General features: G+C 29.1%; 1 protein-coding gene across 1 annotated transcript in view; it reads left to right on the forward strand.

Annotated features, from left to right (window-relative positions):
* Positions 1 to 10773, forward strand: part of olf413 — a 53090-nt gene extending 42317 nt beyond the window's left edge. The window contains exons 9-10 of the mRNA XM_065504515.1: positions 8189 to 8357; positions 10396 to 10773. Coding sequence (XP_065360587.1) covers positions 8189 to 8357; positions 10396 to 10686 — 460 coding nt within the window. The 3' untranslated portion in view covers positions 10687 to 10773. The remainder of the gene's footprint in view (positions 1 to 8188; positions 8358 to 10395) is intronic.
* The last annotated feature ends 738 nt before the right edge of the window (positions 10774 to 11511 follow it).

Below are 11511 nucleotides of genomic sequence, written 5' to 3' on the forward strand. Positions count from 1 at the left end.
AACCCTGTTTCTCCTTTGGTTCAAAATGACCCAAAAACTTTATTATCGCCAAAATTAGAGAAAAATGCAAATTTTTCAGTTTTTTAAAAAATTTTGCTACTAAATAAATACTTTTGCATTTGAATGCAAAAGAATCGAAATACGTACGTAATTATCGTTGTAATGAGATATAAATGACAAAATTTGATTAAAAAATTTTAAAGTTATTACAAATTCGCCAGACCATTAACGTGCTACAGGCAACTTGAACAAAAAATTTAGGAAAAAAATTAAGATATTTCGAGAAAAATTAAAATAAAAGCTCATTTTTACTTAAAATATGTCCATATTTACTTGTATATGAGTTTTTGTCTTCGTAGGATACCGTTAACCTATTCGCAGGTATGACCAAAAAAAAATATTTTTTTTAACTGCAGTTTCAAAACTCCAATTTCAAATTTTTAAAAATTTTGTTAAACAAATTTCAGAATTTTTTGATCATCACTTGGGGATTTGTTGTCAACATAATAGGGAATAAAAATGTGGAAAAATTATGTCAATACCTCCTATAGTTTTTCCGTACCTGCGATTTAAATTTTGCGTTTTTCAAGAAAAACTAATTTTTTGTCCATATTTAGGCGAATGAGTCCAATTTCCTTACTGTTATAAATTTTAAGTAAAACATATTCATAATATTATAGTCCTTGTAATTTTAAATATGTTCTGAAAGTTTTGCTAAAATCGGAAAACGATAACCTTTGAATCGTGAAGGTCAAAGGTCAAATTTTTCAATATTTGGAATTTCTAATGAAAAGATAGCGAAATGTTATATATTTTTGGGCCGATTTTCATGAAACTTGAGGAAAATATATATTGGGGTTTAGCATTTACAACAACAGTGAAAAAATGGATTTTAACCTTTAAGAGGACTTGGGGTCAAAATGGTTGTGTTTTTCGTGATTTTAAAAGTTGAGGGTAATTTGGACCCCAAGTGCTGCTAAGGGTTAATTTCCATTTTTGTGCTGTTATTTTAAATTCTGGACTTTATCTTATATTTTCCTTAAGTTGCATTAAAATCGGCCCAAAAATATAGCTCAAGAGATATTTAGGTTTATTTATTTATTTTTTTTAACTCAGCTTGATCTTCTTTTGGTTTTTTAGATATGGCTGGCCTACAGAAGTTCGAAATTTTTTTCGAATACAATAAAGATAACATGCTACCAGTTATCTCATCCTTATAAAAAGTTATATCTCATCCTTATAAAAAATCCCTATATTTTTTTCTTTTGTAGAAAATTTTTTTTTCGGGACTATATAAAATTTGTATATGACCCGAAAAAAAAAACCTAATGCAGTAGGGTATTTTCAGAGTTTGGAACACATTTTCCCGGTTTTATGAATTTAAAGTGTCAAAAAATAATAATGCCACTGCTTTAATGACATTTGTATCTACACTATTTCCAATTTTTGATGTATTATCTTTAACCGTTGAAATTTTAAATTAATTCAAACTTTATATTTTTGTTCATAAAAAATATCTATATATTATAATTTTTTAGTTTCTAAGGTAAATGACGACCGACAAATTCATAAAATTATTTAACTTCACTAAACTATTAAGCTTCAAGTACTAAAGTTTTCAACAATACCAACTACTTATACAAAAACCTTATATTTATTCACCAGCAGCTCCACAAACCTTGCTCCCTTTTGAAAAATTTTAAAAATTTTTCATAAATTCCATGCAAAATGTGTTTTGGAAAAAACGTAAAAAATACAGCAATTTGTTCATGTTCCAACTTTGGATGCATGTAACTTTTTATAGGGATGAGATAACTGTTAGCATGTTATTTTTATTGTATTCAAAATTTTATTGCAAATATTAGTGATATTTAAAAAAAAATCTAACCTCCGTTGGTCAGCCATATCTTAAAAACCAAAAAAAGATCGTTCAGAATTAAAAAAAATTTTAAATCGGTTAAATAATGACTGTGTTATGAATGTTTAAATTTACGGGTCCAAAAAATATATTTTTGCCTATATTTCAGAAATTTGAGGGTGTATTGAAACTTTTAAAACCGGTTTTGTAATACACTCAGCTGGACCTACAACCTGCAATAGGTCATTTGCCAAGTTATTTTTGAGTGTAGCACAGTGTTATTATTTTATACTGTTCAATAGTCTCAAACAAGAACTTGGTACAGTTCATTAAATTGAAGTTGATAATACAATGTCGTAACAATATTAAACAAATTGCTGAAGCACCAATTGGTCACCGAAGCTTATGGTGAATGTGCTTCATCGGTTTCAGCGTGCTAAAGATAGTTTGTGCGGTTCAAAAGTGGTGATTTTGACACGGAAGACAAAGATCACCCACGCCAGCCAAAAAAGTTTGAAGACCAAGAATTGGAGGCATTACTCCATTATGATTGTTTTCGTTCTTGGTCTCAAAAGATAAGCCGTTCTTTTAGCGTGGTATCCATAAAAAATAGTTTTGTATACCACAAAATGAACTTTTGCATACCACAGCATAAACGAAGAAAAACGTAATAATTGTAAACGTTTTTTTTAACAAACAGTGTATTTTGACTTATTATAACTTTTTGTATTAAAATCTCAAATTTCATAAAAACGATATGGGGGTGATTATATTATTATTGAAAATGATATCATAATATCGTTTTAAAATATTTTGCTTCCAATAAAATAAATAAATTACAAACATTTGAAAAAAAACTTCTAACTGAAAAATAATTTAAATTACAAATTTTTAAACAACATACGCAAGATTGAAACTATATACATAAATATTAAAAAAATTAAAACGTCATTATTTGATTTAAACTGTGGGTAAATATAAGCACGCGAACATTTTCTTAAATTTTATGGTGATTTTAAATGTATGCAATATTTAAAACATTAAAATTTTTACAAAAATATGCACATGTGATATGAATGACATTAACATATGTATGATATGTTATGCTACTTTTCCTTTCCAGGGTTTTGTCTTATTTCAGCGAAAAAAATACAATTTTTAGTATTAAATAGCATTAAGAATAAAATCTTTTATTGGAAATTGTGATAGCGAAAACGAAAACTATTACCACGTTTGCACACTATGCCAACGATATGTGTTTTAGCAACTTTTCAGAGAACAGTTTATTTTTTTATGAAAAGCATAAGTGAAAATAAACATTAATTTCCGTAATATAAAATATGTCAATTGGCACAAGAATATAATTTCACATTTGAATATAATTTCGCAACAAAACAAATGTTGAAAAATTAAACGACTTTATATTTTTCGTTATTATCTTTTTTATAATTTAGGTTGTCAATAATGTATTGTATAATGAAGTGTTTTATAAATTTTGTATTATTTTCTTAATAACTGAAGAAACAAATTAATAAACAATTTAATATACAGTATCGGATAAAACTATAAAACGGAGATGTCCTTAAACAATATCCCCTAATAAAAATGAGAAATTCGTTTGTATTCAAATAATTATTATTGTGCTGTTTTTCTATAGCGAACGAGTACTTTGAGTGGAAATTTAACATGTGTTTTGTTATTGTAACAAAAGCAAAATACATGTAAAACGTCCACTCAAAGCTCACGTTCGCTATAGAAAAACACCACATAAATTTTATTATTCGAACTTTTTTTCTATACATATTTTATAATTTGAAAGTAAATTTATTTTAACTCAAGTTCATTTATTAACTAACTAGCTTTTTGTACCCGGCGTTACCAGGGGTTTCATTCACTTTTATTGTGAGCCGCAGATTATTTACCATTTCATATAGTTAAAATAATAATATTAATAAAATCTTACAAATCTGTGCCAAGGCTGACCCACTGAATAATGTATTGTAAATTCATTGTTCTTTATATAAACAATTTTCCAAGAAGTTTGTCTATTTTCATTAAATTTTTAATTTTTTAAGATATTTTATTTGGAGATATTGATATTTTAAAACTTATTAGGTGATACCTCGCAATTCTTTGATTTCTCTACTAGATTTTTATTGGGATAAGTAACTAATAAAGATATGTTTATATACTTTAATTTTTATACCCTTCACCTTCGTGAGAAGGGTATATAGACGTTTGTCATTCCGTTTGTAATTTCTACATTTTTCATTTTCGACCTTATAAAGTATATATATTCTGGATACTTATAGATAGCGAAGTCGATTAAGCCATGTCCGTCTGTCTGTCTGTCTGATGAAATCAACTTTCCGAATCCCCTAAATAACTTACATACACGATTCATACATCAATATCTCCGGAATTCTTCCGGCTCGGTTGCTATTTAAAATCTCGATTTTTTACCTATTTTTTGACCTAAATCTGGATTACTAAGTCATTAATATAGACAATATGGATATCTAGTGATATATATTTCAATGACCTTTGCAATGACGTATATAAAACCATAGTATGTTGGACCTACCAATCGGTATTAACTTAGATTAAAGTGGTGTTGAAAATGATGGCAAATGTGATTTTGAAACGGTCGACGAAAGTATGACATTTATAATGATTGCGTTGAAATTGCCGAAGGCCATGATCTTAAAATATATACAGTGGTGGCCAGGTAATTAAGACAAAAATTGTTTGCTAAATTCCATGTGATCGTCAATTATTTTTTCAAATATTTCCACAAATATGTATGCATGAGGACTGTTTTAACACACAAGTGTGTTTTATTCAACTGTGTCAATTCATACATACGAACCCATAAGATTTTTCTACAACTTGACCAAAAAAATTTTTTTTTAATAAAAATATTTTCTCACATTTAAATCATTATATTTTTATTATTATAAAATATTCGGATCAAATTTCGTATTTTTAGTTCCATTAGTTTCGGTCATATCATGTTATTAACAACGGATGTTCGCTGAGGTGGGTCAACGTAGTGGGGAGGGTATTATGCGTTTGTGCAGATGTTTGTAACGCCCAAAAATATTAGTCTAACACCCACCTTAAAGTATACCGATCGACTTAGAATCACTTTCTGAGTCGATTAAACGATGTCCGTCCATTTAATCGACTCAAATTTGCTACATATTACTTTTGCGGCCCAAGGACTAAGCCTATTGAAACTGGCTGAAATCGGTCCATTATTTCACCTACCCCCAGACAAATGTCCTCTCGAAATTGGACTTTATCGGTCATAAATGTTTAATTTATCTATGTATCTACACAAATTTCTCTCCAAATAAGTTTTATATATACATAATTCATGTCACCAAATTTTGTTACGATTGGTCCATAATTAGTCATAGCTCCCATATAGACCCGCTTCCGAAAATCACTTTAACATGCATAAATCTCTTAAAAATGTTGGTATATACACAAAATTCAGCATAAATAACTTTCATATAGATATAAATCACACGACCTAAGTTCATGGTGATCGGCCCATAATTCGTCATAGCTCCCATATAAGGCCCACTTCCGAAAATCACTCACGAATATGATGTATTGATATTTTATATGGTCAAGCTTGACCGACCATACTTTATTACTTGTTTAGGGAATTCCCTAAACTTTAAAAATCTAATTAAAAGCATGTATTTTAGTGTTGTCTACATTCTAGATTCGCTAATAACTTAGCCAATAATCGCTTAACCAAGAAAAAGAGCTCGATCTGTGATCACTCATAGTTCTGGCCAAAAATCGATTTTTTATATAAAAACTCAAAATATCTAAATTCGCTAATAACTTGGCCAATAAGCGATTAATCAAGAAAAGGAGCACGATCTATGATCGAATTGAGTTTTTATATAAAAAAATTATTTTTTTTATATAAAAACTCAAAATATCTAAATTCGCAAATAACTTGGCCAATAAGCGTTTAATCAAGAAAAGCAGCTCGATCTGTGATCACTCATATTTCTGATAAGCGTTTAATAAAGAAAAAGAGCTGTGATCACTCATATTTCTGAACAAAAACGATTTTTTAATATAAAAACTAAAAAATATATAAATTTGCTAATAACTTGGCCAATAAGCGTTAAATCAAGAAAAGGAGCTCCGCGGAGCTCCGTCCGTGTTCACTCATATTTCAGACCAAAATTCGATTACTTATATAAAAACTCAAAATATGTATATTGATTTACATGTATTCTGTTGTTGCAAGACTTAGGTTTTTGACAACAGACTTAGATTCTTAGTCTCTCAGTAACGCTTCTATGTATATTTTATTCTATGACCATAAGATTCATTGTACATATATATTTTAAAATCAAATGTAAATCAAACATAACCCAGGACAACGTCTGTCGGGTCAGCTAATTATTAAATAAAAACAAAAATTAACGTTAAAATTAAAATTAACAATTCAAGTATTGATAATGTTAAAAACATTTGATAACAAAGGCCACCATTAAATTTTCATCAGAAATATTGTGATCAGAGTCCCCCCGAAAAATCTACAAATCAATTGACTAGCAAACACTTTAGTTTCCGGTATGATTTTTTGAGCTATGCTTTAAAAAATTTGAGCCAGGGGTACTTTTAATAACTTTAATATTTTTTAACCAATTTTTGCATTTCGATATATATACATATATTAATTCCTATTGTTCCTATAAAGAGCATTGGGCCGTGAGCATAGATGGGCACTTTGCAGTACCAGTTCTTTTTCAGTATATAATTATTTTTACTGACTACTGAAAAAAAAGTTCAGTATTCAGTAAATTTTACTGATTACTGAAAAAATACTTCAGTAAATTTTACTGATTACTGAAAATAATTTCAGTAAATTTTACTGAATACTGAAAAAAAATCAGTAATCAGTAAATTTGACTGATTACTGATAAGAATGCAGTATCCGGACGTTTTTACTAGATACTAAAAAAAGGTAAGTACCATAGATGGGCCCTTTGAAGTACCATTATCTACCAACTACTTGCCTTAAATGACATTGCCGTGTAAAAATTAACATCAATTGAAGTTTTTTTTTTTTAATTTTTTGTGAAAATCTCAAGATACTGCAATGTAATTTACTGATTACTGAATTGATTTTCAGTAATCAGTAAATTTTACTGATTACTGAAATTAGTTTCCTGAATACTGATTTTTTTTTTCAGTAATCAGTAAAATTTACTGAATACTGATTTTATATTTCAGTAATCAGTAAAAATTTACTGGCATTTACTGATTACTGAAACGCTTTCTGCAGTAAAAAAGTAATGCAGTATGCCCATGTATGGCCGTGAGCAGCCAATGGAAGTATAAAAGTGTTCATATTTTGGGGTGTTCATATTATCGCGAACTGTATGTACATTAGACCGTACCTCAAAAAAAAGTTCGCCGTACACCCCCTAATATGAAGTATTTTTTTTAAATAATGAAAATATAAACAAGTAAGAAAGTGAGTGATTTTCGGAAGTGGGGTTATATGGGGGCTATGACCAATTATGGACCGATCACCATGAAATTAGGTCGTGTGATTTATGTCTATATGAAAGTTTATTATGTTGAATTTTGTGAGTATACCAACATTTTTAAGCGCTTTATGCACGTTAAAGTGATTTTCGGAAGCTGGTCTATATGGGAGCTATGACTAATTATGGACCGATCGTACTTATTTGGAGCGCAATTTGTGGAGATGCATTTATAAATTAAACATTTATGACCGATAAAGTCCAATTTCGAGAGGACATTTGTATGGGGGCTAAGTGAAATAATGGACCGATTTCAGCCAGTTTCAATAGGCTTGGTCCTTGGGCCGAAAAAATAATATGTACCAAATTTTATCGAAATATCTTCAAAATTGCGACCTGTACTCTGCGCACAAGGTTTAATCGACTCAGAAAGTGATTCTAAGTCGATCGGTATACTTTAAGGTGGGTGTTAGACTAATATTTTTGGGCGTTACAAACATCTGCACAAACGCATAATACCCTCCCCACTATGGTGGTGTAGGGTTTAAAAAGTATTTCAAATTTGTATATACAGTGCCGCACTGAAATACATATTTGAACAGTGGGTTATCATAATTGTTAATAATATACTTAATTCCGATTATCACAATTAAGTTTTACAACCATAATTGCTTCCAAATTCTGTCATTCATCGGAATTAAAATTGTTATATCTTTTGAACATATTCATTTATTGAAATAAACATTATTTTAAACATCAGTAAATAATTCATAATTGTATTTTTTTTAATATTTAATTTTAGAGATTCAAATCCAGTACTTATATCATCTCCCCCAGAACTGTCAGGAATGACGTTAGAAACAAGACTACTATCATATGACTGGCAAAATCATTTCAACGAATTCCAAGATGCCACCAGGAAAGGTTCATTTAAGCCACTTTGTTGGGGTGCAAAAAATCATGTTGTACCGGTAAGTTAATTAACAGGGCACTTAAAAAGTGTATTATAATCAAAATTATATAAAATACTGAACTCACAAACAAAAGTTGGTCATTATAGTTTTATTTCTTCTTTTCTATACTACTGTGCAACATCGAACAAATTTTAAATTCAAAATAAACTGTTTTTGATCATATACTTGGTGTAGGGTATTGTATTGTCGCTACGCATACGAAAAGAGCTATGAGTAATTTTAATTTTTTTTTTATTTCACAATCTTATTTATTGTGAATTTACCCACTATACCGTTTTCGAATGGTTTAGGGGTTAGCAAGAAGTAAATATTTACATATGTGTAAATCATAAAGAAAAACAAAAAGGAATGCATGCAAAATCTGTTACCAAAATTTCTGTTAAGTCCGTATGTGTTTGAATTCAAAATTTACATTTTGAATGTTACTAACACATTTTGCATGGAATATATGAAAAAAACGTAAAAAAATTTCAAAGGCGCCAAGGTTTGTGGAACTTCTGAGGTGTAAATAAAGGCTTGTTATATAAGTATTTGCTACTGTTGAAAACCTTGGTACTTAAGGATTGATATCTTCGTAAAATTAAATAATTTTATAAAATTTTGGCACGTCGTTTACCTTAAAAACTAAAAAAAATATAATATGGCGATTTTCCACGAATAAAAATATAAAATTTGAAACTAATATAGACTCAAATGTCGTTATAATTTTTGACATTTTTTATTTTTAAATACCGAAATTCGTAAAACGGGGAAAATGAGTTCCATTTTCAGAAAAATACCTACTGTGACGTTATTTACCGTGTGATAGTAAACAACAGTTTTTAATTATTTAGGAAACATAAATGGTTATACAAATACTCAAACCTATTTTTTTTTAAATTGGCCAAGTGTGGATAGGTCTAGGGGGTGTTATGTCGGCTTAAATGAGCCAAATTTTACTTTACACGCTTTTGCTTTTTTGGGAAAAAATTTAAAAAATACGGTCCTTTTTACATGTTCCAACTTTGGATGCGTATAACTTTTTATAGCGACAAGATAACTGTTAAAATTCAACTCATTTGGATCATAAATGGAATTTTGGCGATTTTTAAAAAAAAAAAACTAGACCCGAGGTGGCCCCATTTGAGAGGTTATGCACTGGCCCCTATTAGTTCTAGGATGCTGAAAGTAAATAAACTCAAAAACACCTAAGTTCCAACCATGTGAAATTTCGTGAGATACCGAATTGTTTCCAAAAAAAAAACTTTTATAAACCCCTATGCAGCGCCTACGTATACTGACTCACTCACAACTCGAATTTTCATAAATAATCTAACAGAAAAACAAAATATTTATCTATTAATAAATAATAATAAGTCGAACATTTCATTTCCAAGGAACGTTAATAATAGCGTATTATCAATTTGTTTTTAAGTAAAGTTTCTACTGGTGGTAATGTATATAAACATGATGAATGTTGTAAGCCGCCGTTACAGACCGTTAAATTTAAATTGATAATGAATTTCCAAATATATATCCAAAATATGTTTAAATTAATAAACATAGAAACACAAAACTAAATATATGTGAACCTGATTAAAGATATAATCGACAAAAGAGTACTTTTTGATATTTGAATTTTGCAACCTTTTGAATTTTGAAAATTTATTAACTTTTAAACCTCAAACGTGCTGTACCAAAAATAAATTAAATATTAACAGAAACATTAAATTTCTTTATTATGTTTTATTTTATTAATTCCGCTAAAAAAGTAGCGTGTCTAACGCAAGTACATATGTAGTTATATAAAAGGTTAAATTAAAAATCGTAACATAAAAGATAAATTTCGTTCATTCATATGAATATTAAGATTTTATGATTTTTTTAATAACTGTCAGAAATGAAAAGTTGTCTTCTTGTTTTCTTACGGTCGATATGGCCGATTGATGTGCTAATAATTTGCAACTTTTAAGTTCGTCTTTAAACAATGTGCCAGCCATATGATTTAACATTTCTATATTGTTCTTTTCTATTCTTTATATTTTATGACATAAAGAATACGGAATACCTGGAGGGTTACAACGTAAACATTACGAAATCCTATAGAAAACAGAAACACTGTAAACACAAGAGACTGTTTGTGACGGAAGAAACAGTGCTTGACATCAACTTTCCTGTTCTCCACGAAGTCGACAACAACAACATTATTGAGGGTGCTGCTCGAAGCAGTAGAAGTTCTGCCACAGATGGATTAAGTATAACCCACGGCTACAGTCGAACGATTGCAACAATATTTCTAATGTTGCAGCAAATGTTCAGGTGGTGGTGCTACTTCCTACCATCGTGAAAGATTTAAAATGTCACAAATTTACCGCAATTGTGTCGGAGAACATATGAGATTGCTACGCTATGCATTAAGGTAAAATATAGAATAAAAGATAAAAGGAACATAAAAAAACCTAAAATAAAAGTATTTTTCTCCAGATATTTTGTAATTTTTTTTATTATTTTCCCCTACCTCATACATTTCATTTAGTATCGCAAGTTTTTTTTATTATTTTATATTTATTTATTAGATTGATTATTCTATAACCAGTGGTGTATGTTGGTGGTAAATATATTTAATAATGTAGATTTTAAATTAACTTTAAACATGATTTCTACCAGGGATGATGAATTCAGTACAATACTTTTTTTTCCTGTACAATCCTGTACTTTAAAAGTACAGCAGAACTACAATGGCCGATTAATTATTTAAAGTACGCTCAAATTGTACAATAACTTTTATGATTGTGCGTGAACACCAAAAAACCATGTGTATTCTAAACAATAAATACAGACACGAGGACAAAAATTCCACAATGACATAACAAAAAAATCGTTTTCGAGAAAAAGTTACAAATTTTACTTTTTCTCAACTTTTATTTTTATCTTTTTTTACCTCAAAGTTGAGAAAAAGTAAATTTTTTACATTACCTAAAATTTGGGCGCCTCTATAATGATTTGTTTGCTATATCGTAGTGGAGATCGATCCACTCTAGTATACATACTTTAAAAAGTAGCAAGTTAGTAATCGCAGACATTTCTTAACGAATATATATTTTTCCCGTTTTGCCAATTTTTGAATTTTTGAATTTGTAGAATATCGTTTATTGCCGAAACAGAAAATTGC

This window comes from Calliphora vicina, chromosome 3, assembly GCF_958450345.1.
Source record: "Calliphora vicina chromosome 3, idCalVici1.1, whole genome shotgun sequence".
Classification (NCBI taxonomy): Eukaryota; Metazoa; Arthropoda; class Insecta; order Diptera; family Calliphoridae; genus Calliphora; species Calliphora vicina.